Source organism: Aulonocara sp. 'chitande type north' Nkhata Bay, linkage group LG10 (genome assembly GCF_057382095.1).
Source record: "Aulonocara sp. 'chitande type north' Nkhata Bay isolate Kocher_YH1m ecotype deep benthic linkage group LG10, A_spYH_male_GT1.1, whole genome shotgun sequence".
NCBI lineage: Eukaryota > Metazoa > Chordata > Actinopteri > Cichliformes > Cichlidae > Aulonocara > Aulonocara sp. 'chitande type north' Nkhata Bay.
In genome coordinates, this window is record NC_141353.1 from 4,943,539 (window position 1) to 4,969,154 (window position 25,616).

General features: G+C 41.9%; 1 protein-coding gene across 4 annotated transcripts in view; it reads left to right on the forward strand.

Annotated features, from left to right (window-relative positions):
- The window catches only part of igsf9bb (immunoglobulin superfamily, member 9Bb), a 144,551-nt gene that overhangs the window by 57,032 nt on the left and 61,903 nt on the right, over positions 1–25,616 (forward strand). For all 4 annotated transcript variants that reach the window (XM_086307890.1, XM_086307886.1, XM_086307887.1 and 1 more), the window contains exons 4-6: positions 2,965–3,116; positions 5,700–5,817; positions 20,161–20,302. In XM_086307890.1, coding sequence (XP_086164016.1) covers positions 2,965–3,116; positions 5,700–5,817; positions 20,161–20,302 — 412 coding nt within the window. The remainder of the gene's footprint in view (positions 1–2,964; positions 3,117–5,699; positions 5,818–20,160; positions 20,303–25,616) is intronic.

The following is a 25,616-nucleotide window of genomic DNA, read 5'->3' on the forward strand; positions in this document are numbered from 1 at the left end:
GAGCATGGTTGACCTGTGACTACCTCCCTCTTACTAATGCTCTAAAGCACCCCTGCAGAAATAACAGAAAAAGTTGTAATGGGGTAAATGCTCTGTTTCTCCACTGCTCAAACAAAAAACACAACTAAGAACACACAAATATTTTAGAAATGTGTCAAAAAAAATTGCTTAAAACTAAAAATGATTTTTAACTAACAATCTGAATACATGTTTCTGAATTTGTTGGGGACCGCTGCCTTAAGTGATATTATTTTCACGTACTAGTGTATATTACTGTATTTTCATACACACAAGTAAAGCCCAAATTAAAGCGACTGACAGGTTGAGCAAATAACAGCACTGGCAATGAGATTCATGTGTACCTAGCTTAGGTAGCAACTTTGAGTGCCAGCTGCAGTATCCAGCAGTCTTCCATAGCAGTACAGTTGGTCTTATCCACCCTTTATTTTAACCAGTAGTAAGACAACTAGTTACAAGGAAATACAGCTATATAATGAGGTCAGAAGTCTGCGTTTCCATAACTGTAAAATCGGTCTTAGCTGTGTGGCATGGTAAAATGTGAGACGTGGAATTAGCACTATGGCCTGGCTCATAGCTGCAGATGGAATAACATGCTAGAGATTACACATGTAAGCAGATCAGCTTGAGTCCTAAGGTGATTAGATTGAGAATATCAAAAAAGGAATTATGCTCAAACAAAATCTGCATTGAATCATTGACAGCGATATTGACATGTGCACTCGGATAGACTGTAATTGGCATGAGTTCAGTGGGGGCAGGGCAGTTGTAACACAGCTTAACTGTATTTCTGTTGGAGTATGGTGCCAGTTGTCTTGTATGATCATCCCTCCTTATATTCTAGCCAGCAACGGAGCTAAAGAGGATTTTAAAAAATGGTATTAACCAAATGCACCATGTCAGGCACACTGATGTTTAATTCTTAAAAAACAAAAATCACACTTATCAAAACTCTGAAAGGAAGGGTTTTTTTTAAGAGTTTATCTTGCTCAGATGGCTTAGCTGTGTTAAAATATTAATTTATCAACTGTCACTACACTTACTTAATTTAATAAATCATTGTTACTGCAGAAACTGTCAAATCTGCATCTCACTTTTTAACTGAAAGCATTAATACTTTTAAACTGTTCATGCATTTATAGCACTCTTATGAGTGTGTGAGCGTGTTATCTTTCTTGGTATGTCTACCAAATAAGATTTAGAAACTATGACAGCAATTACAGCTTCTCTGTTTTTAAGTCTTGGTCGATCCTCAGTAAGTACCTGTGAAAAGCTATATTCGAGTCTCAACAGCAAGTATACGTGTTGTGTAAGGTTTGGCCTGGGCTTTGGGTGGGCCCCTCATTGACAATCAGACTTTTCTTAAAGCCAAACCTGGTTTTCGTTTGCCCTGAAGGCAGGATTTATGGTGTGCTTCTCAAATGTTTATCCTCCTGGGAGGACTTCTGAAGCTCTGTTAGAGCCATCATTCAGGGCAAGTTTGGATACACAGTTTGATCAGACATCCAAGAAGTTTGGTGCCTTCAAATGTCTTTGACAGTTATCGGGGTCACTGTTCTCCTAGGAACACTTTTATACACAAGCCTTGTCCCAATTTGTCCAAGTTCATTTGCTGACTTCTACAGTAAGTTCTGTGGACTTCATTAATTGGGTTTTGAGACTCTAAATGTGTTTGCTAATGAGACATTTCTAGTTTTAACATTTAGATGTTTTTTTGTAAATGTATTCATCTCCTAATGATAAGGTATTAGGAGATCTGGGAGAAAACTTCCTATTGTCAAGCTGCTCCCAGTCTGCTTCAAGTCTGCAAAAAGTAAAGAGGTCTGCATTCTGAGATAAAACAGAGGTTTAGAGATCAGAACGCCACTAAATGTAAACAGATTTCTCTGAAATACAGTATCACATTTTTTCCCAACTTAACTAACCCTAATCTTTAGTCTGACAGCTAACAATGCAGAATTCTGATGTGTACTGATCTTTGTACAGCAGGTCTTTAGTTGTTTCTTTTCTCTTCCTGTTCATTCCCCAGTTCTTGTTTTTGCTGTGGTAAGCACTCAGTTGGGACTTAAAAAGCAAAAAATATAATTCATATTTGTCATTAGGGTCAAATGCATTAGGATTTTAAAGGATCCTTATAAAAGTTCAGAAGCCGTAAAACTGTAAAAGCTGAAGGAGACAGAAATATGGAAAAAGTGACCGAAAAGACGAACAGTTATTTTGCCGTCTGCCCGCTTTAATCTGCAGTAATGGATTTCTAACTGTAAAAATATTATGCTTTAAAAACTGTATGTTTATATCTCTGAATTCAGTTAACTGTGTAATGACAAAATGTCAGCTTTGTTGCAGTTTATTTATTTATTTGTAAAACTTAAAGAAGATTACCCAAATAAATACAAAATACCCTGTTTAGGATCATTCCAAAGCATCTCCATGCTAGTGTCCCAGTGCTGTCAACGACTTTGTTTCTCATTTGTTCTTGAGTCTCTTTAGAGCCTATTTCACTTTGTATTTAAGTGATTCGACAGATCTGTCAGTAATCAGGGCTGTGTGTGGCTAGTGCAATTACTTTTTCACATAAGACCAGGTAGATTTACATATTTTTTTCCCTTAATACATGGAAATAAATCTGCATTTTGTATTTACTCAGGCAATCTTTGTCCAGCAACAACTTAGAAATTCTTAAATTGTTTTTAAACAGTTCCATGAAAAAGTACTTTCCCCTGTCTTGATTTCTGACTTTTCACCACCACGTTCACTGGTAGCCACTGATTTTATATGACTTTTATCACATCACAATGGATTATTTCTATTCATTCTGTAAAAGAAGGTAGCAGCTAGAGAAAATAGCAGCTATGCAGGTTTTTCTTTGTTTTATTGTGTATGTTTCCTACCTTTATTAATTTTATTGTTCATATTTCCTTTCCAACCTCTGCTCTGTCTCTTCAGCCCCCCCAACTTTCACAGATACACCACCTCAGTACGTGGAGGCCAAGGAGGGGGGGAGCATCACTTTGACCTGTATAGCCTTTGGGAATCCCAAACCCTCAGTCAGCTGGTTGCGGGAAGGTAGTCTCATGGTCAGCAGTGCCAAGTATAAGGTAAATACTTTATATTCGTATCAGCTGTTTATTAAATATGTTACTATAGTCATGCTATGTTTAGACTAACAGTTGCAGGCACTGAGACCACTGTGTTTGTACGAAGCATCTGGCCTCATCATGCAAAGTCTACCAGCAAGGTGCCGACTCGACAGTTAAATATGTAAAAGTTTACTTGTTAGCAAACTGTTGCTTCTTTACACCAGTAGCTGATACGGGGCTACACCATCTTTTAGTTTCAAGTTTTAGTACAATCTGATATTGAATGTTTTTGTAGCTCCACATTTGGTCTCTACCAGTTTTGAGTGAGTGGGGTCTTTCACTTAGCTCAGTTTTCTTAGCATCATATATAAACAAGGAAAAAATGCCAAGGGATACTTCCACAGATGTCTAGTCTTGTAGTCTTAATCATCAGAGCAGAATTCAGAAGTCTAGTGAATATTGCAGACGTTATGGTTTTCTCCCACATGTTCTCTTCACTGTGAGTGTTTGTGTGTAGGGGGGCATGGAGCACACTGGCTGAGAGATGGTGAGAAGAGAAGCTAGTGTCACTCAAGTTGATGGCATCTCATTAGCCTGCAATAAAAGCTTCCCAACAAGCAAAGATGATCAGAAAGGTTGGATGGCAGGGAGCTTAGTGCTGGCTTGCAGGTCTGCTGGAGAGGAATAACATTTAAAACCTCTCTGGTGAAAGTCTCACATTGGTCACTTAAAAGATGTTTTGAGCTGTAACAGCATCTCGGGTCAGGCTGTTGTGACTTAACTTCTCAGGTTGAATAAATGCGTTCGCAGTCTTTAGATTGAGAGATCTACGTTTGAAATGGCAACATTCAATTAACAGACAACTCCTCAGCTTGACTCCTTGTTTCCTTACTACTTTCAACAATCAGAGATTATAAGATTCACTGTGTGTTCCAGCACTGGGAGTTTTTCTCAGTAACCATTATTCCATTCACACATAATGTAACAGAACTTTTATTTTCATTTAAAAAGAAGCCTTTTGTGATCGTTTTGTTGCTGTACAGTAATGAATCCTGCAAGAAGAACGGGAATGACTCCCTCAGTTTAGATCAATTATTTAGGTGACTGAGCTTTGTTCACAGGAGAGTTATACATATAAATTTGTCCCTCTCTCAGGCAGCAGCTTTCTCCCAAGTTAGTCACGATACTTTGGGCTGTTATAGACTGATAACAACCGTAAACCATGAGCATGTGCTAACACAAAGATGTGGGAGAGATTTTAATCTGAATAACAATTTGGTTTTGATATGAGTGGCTGCACTCTGATCTGATTTAGGAGAAAAATCTCTGAAGACAGATCTGGATGGCGAGCAGTGCTTTAATTTAACAAAATAAGTGGTAATGTGGTGTTGTTTGGGTTTCCACTGTGGAAATGGGCTGTTAGATGAAACTCCCAGGGATGGTTGCGGTTGCCTAGATTTCCAGCAGGTGGAGGGGTGCCAAAAATTAGGATATGCTCTCAACTCAAGTCAGCGATTCAGTAGGTTTTATGCAAGACAGCGACGATCTGGAAAAAATAAAGTCATTTTCCAAAAATGGGTTCTGCAGTTATTGCGTCTGATTTACTGACCCTTTTATTTGGTGTTCTGTTATTGCTAAGGTCATTGAGTGTCTGCCCCAAATAAAAAACTTTCACACTGATATTTTCTGTCTTCATGTGGGTCCTCAGATGTCTAACTAAGGAAGCACATAAAATGAAGCTGTATGTGGTCAGGAACCTGGATATTACAGGAATCATACAGGGATATGGGAATAACAAACATGCAATAAATAACAGGGATTGGTCTGCAAGTAGACATACTACCTGGCAGATGATGTTGATTGCAGGCATTTTTTGTTATAACAAACAACTTGCTGCCCTCTGGCCAGGTCTCATTCAGAAAAGACTTTTCACCTGGAAAAATCATTTTTTTCAGAGAGTGTTTCATTTTTTGGATTAACCCATGATTCTATTTTTGTTCTTGGTGACCGCTGAAGTTAAAGTTAATTTAGATAGAAGTTCAAATTAACTGCTCAAGTAAGTGCTTGGAGGCATTTGTAAATGGTTGCCAATTAGCAAGACTTGCTTCTATAAGAGGTTTGGCTGTAAAGGGAAATGTTTAACAGCCACACTGCATAACACAACATACTGCTCGAAGGACTTAAACCTAGCAGACCGAGTCAAAATCAAAGGAAGCTACTTTTTGATCTCGAATGGGTCTAACTCCTTGGCACTTTCACAACCAAATTCAAAGACTTTGATTGATTAGTTGCTTTTAACACTTAGGATTGTCTTGTTTCTGTACTGCGATATAGCACCAAATGACATCAACAGTCGCCTAAAGGCGCTTTATATTGTAAGGTAGACCCTACAATAGTACTTTCAGAGAAAAACCCAACAATCATATGACCCCCTATGAGCAAGCACTTTGGCGACAGTGGGAAGGAAAAACTCCCTTTTAACAGGAAGAAACCTCCGGCAGAACCAGGCTCAGGGAGGGGGCTCATTACAACAAAACTATTTGTCTTCTGGGTTTTATTCAGTACTGACGTTTAAAGTTACATGTTTGTGTGTGCGCTCAGGTGTCCGATGGGAGTTTGACGGTGCTATCCATCACCCGGGAAGATCGGGGGGCCTACATGTGTCGAGCCTTCAGCCCCCAGGGAGAGGCTATTCACACCACACGGCTGCTAGTACAAGGTAAGGAATTTTAAGGATTTCCAATATTGCATCTTCATTCTGTCCTGTGGTCCTTCCCTTGGTGATTTCATTAGGAGTTATGAAAAGTAGATGTTTTTTTTGTATTTTACAGTTTTACAGGGAATGTTTTTAAATAGACGAGTCCAAACATCTCACACCAAAATGAAAGTCAGTCATAATTGTTAAACTTGGTAACATTTTAGGATGTGGAAATATTAGAAACATTGTGGCTCCATAGTGTAGTGGTTTACACATTTGTCTAAAAAGATCCCTGATTTAGTCTTTAAAGAAAACCCAAATCCCATTTAGGGTTGCGTTAGGAAGGGCATGTGGTGTGAAAATCATCCAAATCACACACGCAGAGCTTCCTGCTGAAGCGACTCTTTGGGAATAAGGGAGCAGCCAAAAGTAAAAGTCATCAGTATAACATTGAAGTAGATTGGTGTCAGTGGTAACCAATTTACATAAAAGGTCAGATTTGCTTGAGCCGTGTCCTCCCCGGAAAGCAACATTTAGATTATACTTAGGTAGATTTGTGGCTCGTCCATCTGCTAATTCAAGTTTCAAGTTCAAGACTAACTAGCACAGTAGGGAAATATGGATTCAGAGCTAAGTGACATATCAGGACATTCTAAACAACGATGAGTTTTCTCAGCATAGACCAAACCTGACTAGACTCAAGAGAGCAGGTCATGAAGCTCTAAAACACTGGAAATTGGATCAGCTGTGCCTACAGTATTGGGAAGACAAAAGCGAGCACACCATCAGAATACAAATGATAAGGATGTTTGTAGAATTATTACACAAATGTATCTTTTCAGCCAAATTGTTAGGATGGACTTGCCATTGGTGATGAATCATTTTTCAATAAATTTAGAGCCAGATTGAAGTAAAACTTGCAACTTCACACTGACAAACATCTGTTAGCTCTAGCATATTTTAAAAGTTCACTGAGAAGTGTCAGAACAGGATTTATTAGGCAGTATCAGACGTGGGGAATATGCTCCTGCAAGATTGTGATTTGTGATTTTTCCTTTTTTTTTTTGAGAGAAAACATCAGTGTCACACTGTGAGACACTTTCAGTCCAAAAGCACACGTCCCCCTCCGTTACCTGTCACACACAGAAACTAAGCACATTGCAAAACCAGCCAAATTTGTTGGTCATTCATCTCAGAGCCTAAACCTCTGCACCATTTTCTATGCAAAACCATCCCCCACAGCAACAGACAGATAACAGCATACCTTCTGAGCTAACAGTGAGTGTCTATTTGGGTATATTAAACACTTGCATGCTTTGCTTTTCAGTGCTGTTTATGACACATACTTGCCATGTTGATCCTTTCACAATTTCATTGTCATTCTGGGTTGTTTTCTCCTGTCACTGCATATTAGTAGATCATCACATCGCGCAGAAAACTATGGTACATATACTTCTTTTGCTAAAAATAGCACCATTCCATCAGGGAAGCAGGATCAATCCATTTCTGTGGGTATGTGGGGGTAAATGTGGTATCAGCAGGCGGAGTTTGGATGGGCTCCCATAATGGCCAATCACGTCAGCTCCCTTTACTGCCTTTGAAATGCAGCACATGGTTTAATGATGGTCAGTCTATGGCTGCTTTGCTGGAGAAAACTGCTCTGCTCTCATAGATGCAGAGGCACAGCACAAATACATTACGTTGAGAATTTAAAAATATGACTTTGGGGCAGACAGATCTATTATTGAATTTAATTCTCTGTCTGGTTTTAAAGATAAAGTGATATTACTTTATAGAGGCTGGTGTTTTAACTGTGAGTTTGTGATCACGTCAGTGTTTGAATATTGATACATTTCAATGTGTGTAGATTCTACTGGAGAGAGCAGCAACTAAAGAAAGATGAGAATTTCTAGGTTCACTATGTTTAACATGTTGCTTCAGAAATAATCACATAAGTAAATAGCATGTTACCAGATAATATGCAAATATTATAATATCATAATTCAGTTTGCTGACGTGAAAACATATCAGATCACTGTGGCACATCCCCTCTTGTTTTCACTGGTCTCTAAACATCTGGAAACTGAGGCGAGTTGTTGGACTTTTGGGAAAGGAATGTTGCCCCATTCTTGCGTGATAGAGGATTCTAACTCCTCAACACTCCTGGGTCATCTTTGTCATATTTTTCATTTCACGATGCACAAAAACCGTTCAATTGGTGAGACGTCCGGACTACGGGGAGGTCAGCTTGTACCCTGGCTCTTCCACTACAGACCCATGCTCCTGTAATAGATGAAGTATAGTTTTGCATTGTCTTGCAGAAATATAGGAGGTCTCCCAGAAAAGCTGTAATCTGGATGGGCGTATATATTGCTCTAAAACCTGTCTAAACTTTTCAGCATTGATGGTGCCTTTGCAGTTATGGAAGTTGCTCAATTCACTTATGCACATGTTTCTTCATGTACTCGATGCATGGCGTTTGAACTGAGCCCTGATAACAAGCTGGATGGTCCCTCTCCTCTTTTATTCAGGACATTTGGCATGCATGTTCTCCAACAAAAACTCTACATTTCAATTTGTCTGACGAGAGAACTGTTTTTCACTTTGCCTAAGTCCATTTTTAATCGAGTTTGGTTTCTGAAGTTCAAGTTTCATGTTCACATATAAGGTCTTCTTTCACGAAAGACCTTTAACCCTATATTCATGGATGGCACACCAAACCGAGAACACATACAATGATTTCTGGCAGTGTTTCTGATCCCAGTTAGTTATTTCAATCACAGAATCATATATGATCTTAATGCAGTCCTGTCTGCTACTTTTTCAGCTAATTAGCTTTAGTAGCTAGCTACAAAGGTCAATAGGCCAATAGAACTGCATCCCTGCATTGCAATATGGCTTTAATATTTAGACGAAGTAGGTTTTTAAAGCCATGGCTGGAAACTTGAATACGCAAGCAGAACATGAGTAATGATACGCCTGATACTCAACTGTTGATATATACTGAGCACTTGGAAAGCGTGTCTTCTGCCCACCTTTTTGTGCAAACTCACTGACATAACACAAACATGAACTATAGCATACATACATCCACAGACGACTTCTCTCCAACCCACAGGACTGAAAGTATCAGTTGTGAATGTTTATGTAACAGACACCACAGACCTCCCACCCAACCCAACCAAGGGCCCGCGCCCATGCCCTAAAAGTTCACAGCTGTTTTAGGTATTTTGATGTTAAGGTCAAACAGTGACATCTAAATTTGCATTTTGCCGAGATAATTGAGCAGTATCATGCTGCAGGATTAGCAGACATTTTTCTATTCACTGAGACATGCTGCTAGCATTGCTAATAATGTAAAAGTTTGCCCTAATTTAAAATGTGTTCATCTAAATCGGTCTTCTGCCTGGTGTAAAACAGTCACAACCTTTTTGATAGCAGCTGGCTGCTCCCTCAAGCATGCTATCACTTTCATATGAACACACCAGGCTGAGCAGAATTTAAATAGTGTATGATGCAGCAGTGTGTTTAGGAGTGAGACTAGAAAGACAATGCTTAAATTAGTTCAGGGACGTCTTACAAGTACATGGTACATCAGGAGCATGTGAGCTAAGATAAAGAAATAAGAATGAGTGGATGCTTTTTTTTGACTCATGCTCTAAATTAAATGTCAACTTCTGTATCTAAAGCAATTCGTCTGTCTCAGTCCAGGCTCCACCACAAAATCATCAAATATAAACCAAAGGAATCAGTAATTGTCTCTGATGTCTTCCATCATACACACGTCACTTCTCAATGTCGCTGGTATTTTTCTTCTGGAAATGAAAAGTAAATATCCTTTAAATGTGTGACTTTGCAGCAACTTCAGAGGTGATTTGTCTGACCAAAGAGGAAAAATAATAACACTCTAACCACAGCATCCCAGGTCATATAAGTTAAAGATCACTTCCCAACAGTTGAATGGACATGATCTGACCACTACTGAACTGAGGAAATTGAAACTTGATCTCTAATTGAACCATTTTCATTGACTACACACACAGGGAGTGAAGAAAATGAGTGAAGAAGAAATGCTTATTGCAACATAGGAAGCCCCCAACAGCCTAGACCTATTGCAGAGTAACTAAAGGAGGATTCAGATTCACCTGGTCCAGCCCTAACTATATGCTTTATCAAAAAGGAAGGTTTTAAGCCTAATCTTAAAAGTAGAGAGAGCGTGCCTCTCTAATCCAAATTGGGAGCTGGTTCTGCAGTAGAGCGACCTCATGCTGAAGGCTTTGCTTCCCATTCTACTTTTAAAAACTCTGGGAACAACAAGTAAGCCAAAGTATTCTGTTAGGATAATAAGGCACTATGATGATGTGACGATATGACTGATTATTGAAGATTTTGTATGCGTTTTAAATCCAATTCTGGATTTAACAAGAAGCAACTAAACAGAAGTTACAATGTCCCAATTGGTTCTCTTGCTGCAGAATTCTGGGTCAGTTGAAGAGTTTTCAGGGATCCTTTAGAACAATCTAATACGAAATTATACTAGTTCAGTCTCAAAGTAATAAATGCATAAACTAGCTTTCCAGCATCACTCTGAAAAATGATGTTTCTACTTTTAGCCATATGTTGGAAAGAAATGGAGGTAGTCCTGCATATTTGCTTATTGTGCATGTTGAACTACTCCAGGATTCTTCATAATATTACTGGAGGCCTTGGCTTCATGCTGTTCTAGTTCACTTCCCACATAGCTAAACCTATATCATTAACAGCCTATATATGAGCCAGTATACTTGGCTTGTGAGTAACCTGTTGATGGCATAGGCCCTACTACACCAACAACTCGTTTACCTTTCCAGTTGATTTTTCCCCCACTAGAGACCCCAGCGACTGTAGTAAAATGTATTCCAGGGACCAAAAAACACTAAAGTATATTTGAAACTGCTGGATAGGGATAGCATAGATTTGATAAGACTGGAATTCAAATCGGAATTCAAATCATAAGGGAACCTCTTAGTTCCCTTATAGCCTCTGACGGTGAAGTCATCTCTGTGCTCTGAATGTTCAGTGTCATTGATCCCAATATTTTACTATAGAGAACACACTGTTGATATTAAATGAATTGTGCTGCAGTGGCTTGAATTGTATCTACCTGATAAGATTCAAATTTGTGCATGTAAGTGTCTTCTTCATATACTAAACTCAGTCGTGGAGTTCCACAGGGTTCTATAGTTGGACCAATACTTTTTACATTATACTACCCTTAGGCAATATTAACAGAAATCACTGCATATGTTTTCATTGTTATGCTGATGATACGCATCATTATTTATCTATGAAGCCAGATCTCACCCCAACCGGTCGCGGCAGATGACCGCCCCTGGTTCTGCCGGAGGTTTCTTCCTGTTAAAAGGGAGTTTTTCCTTCCCACTGTCGCCAAAGTGCTTGCTCATAGGGGTCATATGATTGTTGGGTTTTTCTCTGTATCTATGAAGCGCCTGGAGGCGACTTTTGTTGTGATTTGGCGCTATATAAATAAAATTGAATTGAATTGAATTGAATAGATGACCCAAATCATCTTAAAGGCACTAAAGGCATGAATGAGTGGATGAACTCTAATTTCCTACTTCTGATGTCAGAGGCTAATGTACCTGGTCCCCAAAATGTTAAAAAACATCATACTTATTCTGAGTGTTACTACCTTTATGCAAATCTTTCTTTAAGGTGTTTATTTTTCTTTTTTTGACTTATAGATCAACATATAAGTGCACAGGTGTGGTCAGAGATCTGTAAACATAACTGTACAAAACATACAAATAGAATTATTTCACAGTTACTATGATATTATGATTTGTGCATTATTGACACAGCTCTCACCAATACAGCGTTCTTGTGACAGTCCTACTTTGGACCCGAAGATCCCAGATGGTTTTGTGTAACAAATTATCTGAACAAAGAAAAGGACAAAGAAAAAGCACAAATATTGAACAGTGAACAGGATATTACTGATAAGTTTCTCATGGGCCCCTATGAGAAACTAGATCTTGGTTACCGTTAGACTTTTTTTATCAAGTGCACTATGTTACGTTGCAACAATTGTTGTGTATTTCTCATGAAAGGTTGTATAGACATTCAAGTTCATTTAATGAACAACTATAATGACTTTTCTAAACTTTATAGAATTCTTAGTTTCTGAATTGGCAGACTCTGCATAAAAAGTTTGCAAAATCAAATATGCAGAACTATCTGCTATGATGACCCCTTATGACTAACTGAACAACTGAATATATGTGTTTTACATTATAGAATTTTTTGTTCCTGAATAAATTTTATGGTATGAAATAGTAACAATTATATGCTAACTGATGAAGGTATGTTTGTGGTTTCTAAAACATCAGAAAAGGACCCTGACTTCTGTAATTGTTCAGATTAACTCCTCTGAGTGTGACTTTACAGATGGAAATGAGTGGCTAACAGACAACATTATGTTATCTTGTTTTTAATATTTTTTACTGACCTCATGCGTTCATCAAATCTGTTGGATGAAATGGGTTTTCTCACCTCATATGGTGGTTGTTAGTAGTTTTTATTTATCACAAAACAGGCAGGCACAATGTTCACAGAGATCACGTTTCTCTTTGTGACTAAGCACCAAAACACGGGCCGAGTGATTGTTTGACCCATCCTGTATAATTTATGGTAGAGATGGATTAATAGAAGCCCTCCTGGAAAGCCACTGAGCAGCAGATCAGCTAAAAGACTCCTGTGCCAACAAATCTCCAGCACTCAGCTGGTTCCAAATAGGGCGTGTTGGCACCCACACAAACAGACACTCACTCACACACCCCCACTCAAACACCAACAACACAGTGAGCCAGCACAGGCCTAATCGTGGTTGTCCTGCTAAGGGCCTGGCAGATGGAAATGCTGTGCCTGTTAAAGGATCAGGCTGTGGGCTACAGATCAGAACTAACATATGAGACTAGCAGTTTTAAGTTGCGACACTGGCTCTGAGTGTGTCTGTGTGTTTGCGTGTGTGTGCGCATGTTGGTGATATTCTTTAAAGTCCATCCTTGTATGAAGCCAAGTTATGAACAAAGTGGAAATTCATTCATAAGTGTGTGTGTATACGTGCATCATTAGGAGAAAGTCAAAGGTTATTCCAAAGCAGCTGTTATAGTGTAGATGCTGGGGTGGGGTGGGGTCTCCTTTGTCTGTATTTGATGGTCTGTGTAATATTAGTAGGTTGATTTTAGGGTTTTCATATTACAGGGATTTCAAAGAGAAGGGTTAATTTGCTGGCAAGGTACTGTTCTGTTTCTTCAGCTCTGTCAGCCACTGTCTGTACTCTTTGCAATATAAAGTGCACCTATCAAATGAAATTAATATACTATTATTATGATTGCATTATGCTGCATTATACTATGAATGTGTTACTAAACGTAAAGTTACATATAAACAATAAATAGTATTTTCCAGCAAGCAATAGCTCATACTGCTGAAGCTTACAGATCCAATTGAAATGGTTGAAAGAGTCCTTACAGTGCATGTGAAGTGAACAAATAATACATGAATAATTTTTCAGCTGAAATAAAAATACATGTTTTACTAAGAATAATGATGTGTAAAGTAATTCTGCCAAACTACAGGTCGGTTCATGTGTCAGCTTCTCTTTTCTAGAGAAAATAAATAATTTAATTCAGTTTCATTTTTATAATGTCAAATCACATGAACAGTCGCCTTGAGGCGTTTCATGTTGTAAGGTATATAGGTATATAATAATAACTACAATAATGAAGAAGTAGTTTTACTGCAGGTTTTACAATCCCTCATAAACACAAAATAAACTCCATTATTCTGATTCTTTGTGACAGATTTCCAGTTCATTGGGAAACTATGTCAATTAGCTGTTTTGTTTTGCATGAATAAAAAACATAATTAGCCCTGCGTATTGTGGCTCATCAGCAAATAAAGGTGCTCACGTGGGACTGCTGGCAAGTTTCTTTCATTACTCCATTAACCTTTAGTAAATTCTTTGTCTCTATGTAGTTATTTAAAGAGAAAATTCTCTTCAGCATTCAATTCAGTTGCCTTCAGCTTTTTGTCACTTCAGACAAAGTCGACATATTTAAATGAGGTCTTCTACATTAAATGACCCCAGACTTTTTACATTTACATCACATCTTGTTTTGAGTAATATTGCCACATTTTTAAGGACTCATAATAATAAATAACAAATCCTACTACCTACTCCACACCACTACTACTACTATCTAGCAGAAAGCAGTAAATACTGTATTTGCAGATAAAACAGTGTGATTATAGATCTGGTTATGGTCAGAGGGAGGAAATGATTGCAAATCACAGTGTGACTACATCCATGTGTCATGGTCCTGGGCCATGTTGGCCCAGTATTCTTGGTTCCTTGTATTTTCGCTCCTTATTTAGGCCATGTTTTCTGAGGTGTCCTGTTGTGGTGTTCTCTAAGTGTTTTTTCCCTTTGTGACTCTTACCCCCTTGTGCCCCTCTGTGTATTTATGAGCTCTCGTCTCTCTTTGTGTTTATTCCATGTTTCCCCCAGCCTGTTATGTCTGTGTTCTCCCCGTGCTCTCTCTCCTCCTGTCTGAACCTCTGTGTACTTCCTGTTTTACTTTGACAGTCTCTCGTCAGTATGCGTAATGTTGTGTTCACTCCTGCCCTGTCTCGTTATGTTTATCAGTGTCACCTGTGTTCCCCACCTGTGTGTAATCTCCCTGTGTTCTCTGGGTGTATTTAAGTTGTGTCTTCTGTTATGGTAGTTGCTGGTTCGTCTGTGTTGTTTCCCCTCGGTCTCCCTGCGTCTCTTGTGTATTTCCCCGGACCTCCCTGCATCCTCGTTTCTGGTTTGTGTTATTAGCTTACCCAGTTTAGGTTTCCGGTTTCTTGTTTTTCCACCAGTGCTGTTTTGTGCCCACCGTTGTAAATAAATATTCACCTGCACCAGAGCTGCCGCCTTTTGGGTCCTTTTCTACAACTCCACACGGCTTGCCCCGCAAACCGTGACAGAACGAACCAGCCACCATGGACCCAGCAGCAGTCAATCCGTCCGAGGAGCTCCAGGATGACATCGGCTACAATGTGGAGATCCTCCTCGGGCTGTGGCTGGAGAATCCTCCGTACGAGCTTCGCCGCGCCGTGGAAGGTCGGCTACAACTGCTCTTTTCCGGCCTGCCATGGCTACTAAATTCACTTCCTCCGACCATGCAGGCTTTTCTCCGGCACACACCCCACCTTCTCTCAGCCACTCCTGCCTCGCTGCCCGACTCGCCGGATGCGATCTTGCCCGGCCCGTCGGAGCCGTCTGCGGGGAGGAAACGCCGATCGCGCCGCAAGCGCACCACCCCACAGCTGGACGTTCGGACTTCTAATTCGCTGGCTGTGGTGAGTGAGGACTGTTTTCCATTTGCGGACTGTATGACAGTTCATTCAGGGGCGGTGTTCTGTGCGGCAGATGACTTTGTGAACAGCATATCACCTCCCCCGCAGCCACTCTCAGCTCAGTTAGCTCCCCCGCAGCCACTCTCAGCTCAGTTAGCTCCCCCGCAGCCACTCTCAGCCCAGTTAGCTCCCCCGCAGCCACTCTCAGCCCAGTTAGCTCCCCCGCAGCCAGTGCCACCCTCAGCTCAGTCTCCAGTGCCACCCTCAGCTCAGTCTCCAGTGCCACCCTCAGCTCAGTCTCCAGTGCCACCCTCAGCGCAGGCCCCAGAAGCTCCAGTGCCGCCCGTAGCGCAGGCCCCAGAAGCTCCAGTGCCGCCCGTAGCGCAGGCCCCAGTAGCTCCAGTGCCGCCCGTAGCGCAGGCCCCAGTAGCTGTAGCGCAGGCCCCAGTAGCTGTAGCGCAGGCCCCAGTAGCTCTGGCTCCAGCATTACCGGTTCCACTCGTTCACTCCATGCAGGGAGAAAGCCTAAGTCCTACTCAAGGTGCTTTTCATGGTTCAGCCACCATTGGCACTGTTTGCCGCTCCAGGGCTTCCCCAGAGGCTAGGTCCCAGTCCTCAGCTGATTCTGGACCCCTGGAGTTTAAGCAGCCACCTGGGAAGTGCCCCGTGTCAGTGCTGTCTGAGCAGGGCCAGTGCTCAGCACAGCACCCATTTCCTTCATGTCTGCCAGTGGACTCCATGCCTGCTGGCTTTGTGATGGCTTCGGCTGGAGGGTCCAAGGGGCCTGTCCAGCCTTCGTCTCGTATCTCCGCTGGAGGGTCCGAGGGACCGCTCCGGCCTTCGTCTCGTGTCTCCGCTGGAGGGTCCGAGGGACCGCTCCGGCCTTTGTCTCCTGTTTCAGCTGGGGGGCCCGAGGAGCCCGTCCAGCAGCCTTCCTCGTCAGCTGGTGGTTCCGGAGAACCACACCAGCCTCATGCCTCGTCAGCTGGAGGGTCCGAGGGGCCCGTTCAGTCTCCTGTCCCCGCTGGAGGGTCCGAGGGGCCCGTTCAGCCTCACGCCGCGTCAGCTGGAGGGCCCGAGGAGCCTGTCAAGCCGCCACCTGCGGCCGCCTCGTCGTCGCCTGGTCCAGCTTCATCCGAGTCTTCGTCCTCGCCTGGTCCAGCTTCAGCCTGTGCTTCGCCTGGTCCAGCCTCATCAGAGTCTTCATCCTCGCCTGGTCCGGCCTCATCAGAGTCTTCATCCTCGCCTGGTCCGGCCTCATCAGAGTCTTCATCCTCGCCTGGTCCTGCGGCCTCTGCTTCTGCTCCGCCTGGTCCTGCGGCCTCTGCTTCTGCTCCGCCTGGTCCTGCGGCCTCTGCTTCTGCTCCGCCTGGTCCTGCGGCCTCTGCTTCTGCTCCGCCTGGTCCTGCGGCCTCTGCTTCTGCCACGCCTGGTCCTGCGGCTGTTATGCCGCCGCCCAAGCCTCGTTCTGCACCTCGATATCGCCGGCCATTTTCCGGGCCACCTGCTGGACGTCACCGCCGTCGGGGTCGGCCCCCTGAACTGCTCCGTGGTCTCCTTCGCCGCTGCCTTCCGCACGGCCGGCCCCCGGACCGCCATCGCCTGAGTGGCCGCCGTTGCCGTCCGCACGGCCGGCCTCCCGAACTGTATCCACGTCGCCGCCGTTGCCGTCCGCACGGTCGGTCCCCTGAACTCTTCTGTTTTGGACTCCGTTTTCCTTGGGCTATGGTGTGTTTTGTTTTATTGGTCTTTTTTTGGTTTTGGTCTGTTTTTCTGTGCTTTGGTGTGCTTTTCTTTTTGTCTTTTGGCCTTCTGTTGCTCCTGTTTTGTTTTGCCTCGGGCCCTCCGTCCTGGACCCCCGCCGCCCGCCCTGGTCGGGTTGTTTTCTGTTTTTTCTGGCTGTTTTGTTTCTTGTTGGGCTGTCTGGGGCCAGCCTTTGAGGGGGGGGGGTACTGTCATGGTCCTGGGCCATGTTGGCCCAGTATTCTTGGTTCCTTGTATTTTCGCTCCTTATTTAGGCCATGTTTTCTGAGGTGTCCTGTTGTGGTGTTCTCTAAGTGTTTTTCCCTTTGTGACTCTTACCCCCTTGTGCCCCTCTGTGTATTTATGAGCTCTCGTCTCTCTTTGTGTTTATTCCATGTTTCCCCCAGCCTGTTATGTCTGTGTTCTCCCCGTGCTCTCTCTCCTCCTGTCTGAACCTCTGTGTACTTCCTGTTTTACTTTGACAGTCTCTCGTCAGTATGCGTAATGTTGTGTTCACTCCTGCCCTGTCTCGTTATGTTTATCAGTGTCACCTGTGTTCCCCACCTGTGTGTAATCTCCCTGTGTTCTCTGGGTGTATTTAAGTTGTGTCTTCTGTTATGGTAGTTGCTGGTTCGTCTGTGTTTCCCCTCGGTCTCCCTGCGTCTCTTGTGTATTTCCCCGGACCTCCCTGCATCCTCATTTCTGGTTTGTGTTATTAGCTTACCCAGTTTAGGTTTCCGGTTTCTTGTTTTTCCACCAGTGCTGTTTTGTGCCCACCGTTGTAAATAAATATTCACCTGCACCAGAGCTGCCGCCTTTTGGGTCCTTTTCTACAACTCCACACGGCTTGCCCCGCAAACCGTGACACCATGCTTGCAACGAGGATCCATCTGGCACAGCAAGGATCACTCAATAAATTTGCATAATCCTTCACTGAGTGCAAAATAAGTATGTGACATGGCTCTGAGGTCTGCAGTGACATTAAGAGTTCAGAGTAGAGGTGGTGGTGTTAATCCATGCATTAGAGTCTACGGCCAGAAATGTCCCAATGTGACCCCAAACCAGCGCATGCCAACTAATTCCTACATAATCAATATTTGTTCTGTAGACATATGATATATGATTCATGCTTTGTGGTTTTAAGTGCCAGTTAAAAAACTGTAACTGCAGCCTTGGTCAATCCTTAAGTCTTTAATGTGTCTGATGCACATGTTAAATCATCATTACATAAATGCCTATTTCTACATTTCGGCATGACAACTCACAATTCAGTGGACAGGAATGGAATTTTCAGATGTGAAATGTCCTTGATGAGGGTCTCGTGACATTAAAAAGTCAGCTGGGAACAGATTTGAGTTGACACATAATTAGTTTGTATTAATTTCAGCATTTTACTGGTAGCTTCCTTGAAAATGCATTGCGGCTGCTGCCACACCAATTAATTTTCACGAGGAGCAGAACAAGGTGAACTGTTTTTGGTCACAAATTGAACCTGCCTAATTCATTAAGTCGCATGAATGTTTCTCCCACTGTCTGGTGTGAGAATTCAGAAGAGGACAGTTTGTCCAGCCACAGTGAGAAAGTATTTCTGATGAACTAACAACCCAAACCGTGCTTCCCAGACCGTTTTTCTTTGAACCTTAAAAAAAGGCTTACACATTAGAGGTATATTTAACAAAGACAAGACCAACTGTACACTCCTTAAGGAGAAAGAAACTTTTCTATATCCAACAACAAAAAGTTACTCAGTCTGTAGAAAACATGTCTAAATGCGTGTATCAGGACTGGGATGGAAGTGCTTCAAAACTTCCCTTAGAATTCTCCAGTTTTTATGTTTTCAATATCAAACTGCACGCAGTCATGAGCCAAATACAGCCATATGCACACAACAGAAGTAACTCTTAATAGCAAAATCGTCTAATTTAACTTTGCAAAAAGTAACGTGTCATCCCAAAAGGTTGATTCTTTCTATCTGGACCTAGCGTGGAAAGCGAAGAAATCATCACTTATCCAAGTGACTTCTTCAGTCTCAGCTGACTGCAGGTTTCCCCAACTTTATAAACACTACAATTGCATAATGACTGAAACCAACCCACTGAATGAACAAAGGGCTGTGAGGTCAGTTCCTTGATCATTAATATATAAATTGTCACGACCATTGATCAACAACCACTGATGAAAACCCACTGAAACGTTTCTCCCACTGAGAACGTCCAGAATGAACAGAATCAACCTTTTGGGATTTACCTACCTGGATAATTAAGCAAGAATCAAGACAACAAATTGTCATATTTTTGCATTTACCAGAACCAGGGAGCAGACTCAGACCACAGTTAAGAGGTTCAAAAGATTTATTCACAGAACAAAAAAGATTAACGATACGCAAGTGTAATGGGGAACTGGGAATGGTGCTGTCAGACAAACTCTGGAGGTTTATGAAAGTAGGGAAATAGATAGCGAAACTGCAACTGCAGTTGATCTGTGGATTTAAAATTTTCAAACTGTGGAAAACCAAGAATTATGGGAGGGTGAGAGAAAAACAAAAAATGAGTTCTAGGGCGAGCAAAGAGATTCCCAAATGTTGACTGAATTGCTCATCCATCGAGCAGGTCCATGGTTGCCAGTGCAGTCTTGACATCCCTTCCCAGGCGCTTAAATCCTAATTCCTACCTTGCCTCATGTGACCTCAAAAGGTCACATGATGGGGTAGGGCAAGGTCCTACAGTCGCTTCACCCTTTAGCCCTGGTGATGGTAATGACCCACCACTGGCTCATCTTACATGTTCAGTGGGTCAGTGAACCTCAGGAGTAACTCCAAAGAGAACAACCCACACTAGGGGTTAAATACCCGGGACTCCCTATGATTTGTTTGAAGGACTGAAGAAGCCTCTCGGGTGAAAGATGAAACAGCTACACTAACCTAAAAGGTCCAGTTGGCTTTTTTAAGATTCTCTGAACTGAATCCGTCAGCAGCTGGCTGCATCATCAGTGTTTTGAAAGTGACCAGTCACATTTGGACCTTCTAAAGGTTAGACTGATTTCTGTGACCAGAATGATCAGAATTTAGCTTTGAGAGCAGAGTTGCCTTTTCATTCTAGAAAAACAGATGTCCTGTCAAGCAAAATATCATACATGATAAGTGTTTATTAGAGCTGCCAATGAAAATATTTAGCCTTGTGTTTGTTTAACTGATTCTGTGTGTTTCCCCACCAGGCCCTCCGTTTATTATATCACCACCGGAGAACATTACAGTGAACATCTCACAGGACGCCTTCTTCACCTGCCAGGCAGAGGCCTACCCTCGCAACCTAACCTACACATGGTTCTGGGAAGAGGACAACGTCTTCTTCAAGAAGTAAAGTTATGATCGGGTTCATTACTGTTTGCTCTATCACTCACCTACTTGTACAGTCTGTGCTGTGTTGTTGTTGTGTGTTGTTGTGGTGATATTCAGCACAACAACTTCTTAAATTGACTTGCAACAGACTCATTGTCACCTCTCAGTCGTAAAAGGCCAACGTTGTGTCACCTTGCCGGGCAGGCGGGCAGCATGGGTAGCCGAGTTTGTGAATACAATAAATCGTAGGCCATGTAGAATTTTGAAATTCATAACATAGGTGCATATAATCTCAGATGAGTTTAAAACTTAGTGACCTTGAGCTAACAGTCAAGGTCAGAGGTCAAGTTTTCTGAAAAACTTGTGAATCCAGAACTTTCACATTCATGCCATAGGTGCATCTACCAGCCATCAAGAGTTGTGTATGGAGGTGTCTAAGTTAGATGAAAAGGTAGAAGTAATAGATGGTCAAAAGCTAGCATGAAAGTTAGAGAGGAAATACCTCCTTTTTTTAACTGAGCAGCTAAACACGTCCGCATCTTTGAGCAGAATTTAACGTGACTTTTTGACTACGCTCTTCTCAAAGATAACCCTTTAAGATTAGGAGACTTAAGGTTTTAGGCATTAGACATGAAAATATTTGATACCTTTGCATTGCAGAACTAAAACCCCTTACTCTATGCTCAGTGGATAAATAATGAACCAAAACAACAGGCTAGTGTTTTCTCATGTCACGCTTGTACATGACAGCTTTCATAACATAGCAGCAGAATTCTTCAATAATTGATGAAACTGATTATTTATTAAGAGATTTACTCAGAGGCGAGTGTGCCTTGTGCCTGTAATTAAACAAGGCTTCAATGACGAAGTAAGTTTTACAATCCAGCAGCATTTTAGCTTGTGAGAAGGCTGAGCGCTTGTCTTTCACATCGTTAAACTTTTGAACTCGCTGCTGTTTTCTAACAGTATTGTCACTTCCTGTTGTGCATTAGATTATAGATAGATAGATAATACTGCTCCAGCACTTATTTTTGTAACTGCCTTCTCACACCATAAAAATTCGTTGTTGAGAAATTCAGAAAAGTTTGTATTTTATGTCCAACAGCTTTAGTTTTAAGACACCCATGACTCATGCAAATATTTTTATTTATTTCTATAACTACGTGTACAGATCATTAACCTCCTAGGACCTGGCGTCCACATATGTGGACATCACATTTTGGGTTATTTAGACCAAAATACTAAATTTTGCTCTACAAGGGCCTGATATCCACTTACGAGGACATTATACTGCTACTGTTCTATCAAAAATTTTAACGAATATCCTCATATGTGGCTCTGATTTTTCATAAAAACAAAAATAAGGTAAAAAAAAATCTGCTAATTCTTTGTTTTTACATTCATCGGGCCCCAATATGCCCAAATATCAAAGAGAAATTAAAATTGCATGCCGTGGAAGAGTTCGGGTCTTAGGAGGTTAAAGGAAAAAAAGTATATGAGAAAACTTACATGAGTATACAGACAGACATATCTGTGGCCAAAGGTTCATTTTAGTTGCTTGAAGTTAAGTCAGGTTTATAATTCACATTCCCACTTGCATCACATTACATCAAAACTGCTTTAGTGCACTGTTTTTGAAGAAGACAGAGTTTACAGGGGTAAAGGCAGTACTATTACCATTAAAAGCCTGATCACATTTTTCAGTTTTTCTGACGTAGTGTGGAGCCTTCCTTATTTTTCAGAGGAATTATAGGTTAAGACTAAAACAAGTCTCCTCATTTGCTGTTGAAAAGTTATTTAACACTTTGAAGATAGTACCCTAACCTTATTCAGTCAGAATATGGGTTTTTAGCTTTTCTCTGCAAGTCTTTGCAATCAGAATAAGAGAAAATAGACATTTGAACTAATATGAATGCAAAAACTCTTATTTACATAGAAATCCTTGTTAGAAATAGAAATAAAAAAATTGACAAGTGCAGCTGATGGTGTGTTCTCTAATGGTGTTTGTCACAAACAGCATTGCAGGTTAAAAAAAAAAAAATCTGTACAAACCATAAGACTTCTGCAACAATTTCCTTTTGACAGGCAGGACCAAAGTAATGATGTTCAGCCATAATACACAATGCCAAGAAGAAAACTACACACAGCACATCGGTACTATCTGTAAGCATGGTGGTGGAGATTGTTGATTTGGGCCTGTTTTGTTTAGCCACAGTTTTGCGTGATGATATCTTACAGTCACTGAGTTGACTAGAATAAACTCTGTGTACCAAAGTATTCTGGAATCAAATGATAAGACATGCAAAAAATGTTTGTTTCCATTTTTAATTTGGACACAAGAGCTTTTACAAATGCAATATCAAGTTTTACTTTAAAAGCTTTATGCGTACTAGATAGCCCAGAAGTTGGATAACCAAAAGCAGAATGACATTTAAATCTACCTTGTTGGTTTCTTTCCTGTCCCATCCTGTCATGTACTCTGTGTGGAAGGCAGGATTGGACCCAAACACAGTCCCACAGACAAAGATTTAAACACAAAAAACCTCAGCATTATTGCTGGAACAAGTTAATACAGAACTGAACTGTAAAACCTAGGAACGAACTATGAACAGAACACAGTGTGAGGGAGATTACGACGACGAGCATAGGAAGACGCAGACACCAAATACAAGAGGAAACACGGCTGGCACTAATTACACTGACGAAACGGGGAAGAGCAAAACAGAACACACACCGATGAGAGACTATGGCTGTGTCCCAATTCAGGGTCTGCACGCTTGAAGTACGCGCACTACGTACGGTGTGTACTATAAGTACGAGAAGTGCGGAAGTGAGAGGCTTGTGAAATGGGACGGTCTAGCCTTCGTCGCGCTGTTCAGGTTGCCTAGCAACCATGATACTAACCGCCAGTAACGTTACATACAGCTTTGTTTGACAGAAATGAAGGAGAAACAAATGTTTTGTTAGTCATGCATTTTTGTCATGACATCACTTTGATTAGTTGAGTATCTGAGGCTGAGACCACGGGACCGTAAAACATGATTGTTGGGCTTCATTTCTGTGCTGAACAGTCATTTCAAGATTAGTCAGTAAATAACAATTAGTTGTTCATGAGACTAAAGTCATCCCACTGTGGTAATGCAAATATAATATGGCCAATATTATAGTATTGTCAGATTATTATGATATATATATATAGGCTTTAAAACCAAGTTAACGCTGAAAGTACAAACATCACTAATGTCACACAACTTTGCCGACATGTGGCCAATAGTAATGTTTTAATGTTCTTCATTATTAAACATTCGCACATAAATAAGTGACATCATATTCAGTACTTTGACAGTTCACTCTTCGGCCGCTCCCTTCTGCCGTATTTTGCGGCAAAATTATCCACACCCACCGCCGCGCTATGAATTGTGGGATATATGGGACCATGAAGCGTGCACCGCACCACGCTTGATATTTGGGGAAATCGACGGCGCATTTGGAGTATGCATTTGAAGTACACTTCGGATTGGGACAGCCGTCGTCGCGTGGCGGTGACGTAATCGCACTTAAAATGCGTACTTCAAGCGTGCAGACCCTGAATTGGGACACAGCCTATCAAAGCAAAACAGGAAGAACGCAGACTGAGTAGGACAGGGGTGTCCAACTCCAGGCATCAAGGTCAGTGTCCTGCAGGTTTTAGAAATCCTCCTGGGTCAGCACACCTGAATCAAATGATTAGTTCATTACCAGGCCTCTGGAAAACTTCAAGACATGTTGAGGAGGTCATTTAGCCATTTAAATCAAGGAGCAAGGACACGTCTAAAACCTGCAGGACACCGGCCCTTGAGGCCTGGAGTTGGACACCCCTGGACTGTGGGAACAGACAGATGCATATGAAGACTGACTGGGGAGGAATCACAAAGGCAAACCAAGACTAGAAATACAGAATAAACACAGGATATAATCATACTGGGCAAAGAAATATAAAATACACAGAGAACCTAATAAATAAAAAAGACTCAAAGAACCAAAAGACAAGAAACTCAAAATGCTGGGTGAGAATAACCCAGGACTGTGATACATCCTGTATTTTCCCACTCTCTCTTTCTCCACCTTTTTCCACCTTTAATGTCTAATAGAAGCGAAACAACTGAAAATTGAGAAAAATAAAAAAACAACCTCCAAACACCTTTTGGATGACAAAAAGGATTATGGTTGGATGAAGGGGCAGCTGAGAAATCTGCAGCACTGTGTCTGACGCTAAGCTAAGCATGAACCCGGACCTCTGTGATCCCCTTCTTCCCTTCTGGCACAGAGTTACAAACTGAATGGTTTATAGAGTTTTTGTCTGAAATATACGATGTGGTACTGGCATCAATAAATCCCTCAACCTCACACTTAAATTATTTTGTGCTGTAGGGTAGTAAGTAACAAGCATGGGGAAGTACATGCTCCTGTGATTTCCAGCTACCTTTGAAGCCTGTAGACTTATAGTTCCTCTGCAACCAGCTGTGAATCATGACTCAAGCTACATGTTACACACAAGTCAAAGTTACATATCCGCTGGGAAATAAGCAAAAAAGAGCAAGTTAAATATAGAGGTTAAATACAGGGGTCTTATATCATCAATGAATGACCAACATATATGTGTATCTGTCAATAATGTCATTGACAAACGTTCCTCAACTGGCGTGTAAAGCTTCAGTGTGGAAGATTGCTACAGTGGACTAACTACTACCGCAGCCACGACTTCTGAGAGACAAGCTGGAGCTATCGGGAGTGGACCACCACATGTCCCACTGGATACTGGACTACCTCACAGAACGTCCACAGTATGTGAGGTCACATAGCTGTGTCTCTGATATGCTGGTCTGCAGTACGGGGGCCCCACAGGGAACTGTGCTGGCACCGTTCCTCTTCACCCTCTACACTGCAGACTTCTCCATCAACTCCCCACGCTGCCACCTACTGAAGTTCTCTGACGACTCTGCCATAGTCGGCCTCATCACAGGTGAGGAGGACTCAGAGTACAGACAGTGGACTCTGGACTTTGTAGACTGGTGTCAGCAGAACCACCTGCTGATCAACGCCGGGAAAACGAAGGAGTTGGTGGTGGACTTCCGGAGACGCAGACCCACCACACTGACACCGGTGAACATCCAGGGAGTGGATAGGTACCTGGGTGGTCACCTGAATAATAAACTGGACTGGAGCCACAACACCGATGAACTTTACAGGAAGGGTCAGAGCAGACTCTACCTGCTGAGGCGGCTGAGGTCATTTGGAGTCCAGGGAGCGCTTTTAAAGACCTTCTATGACTCTGTGGTGGCATCTCTCATTT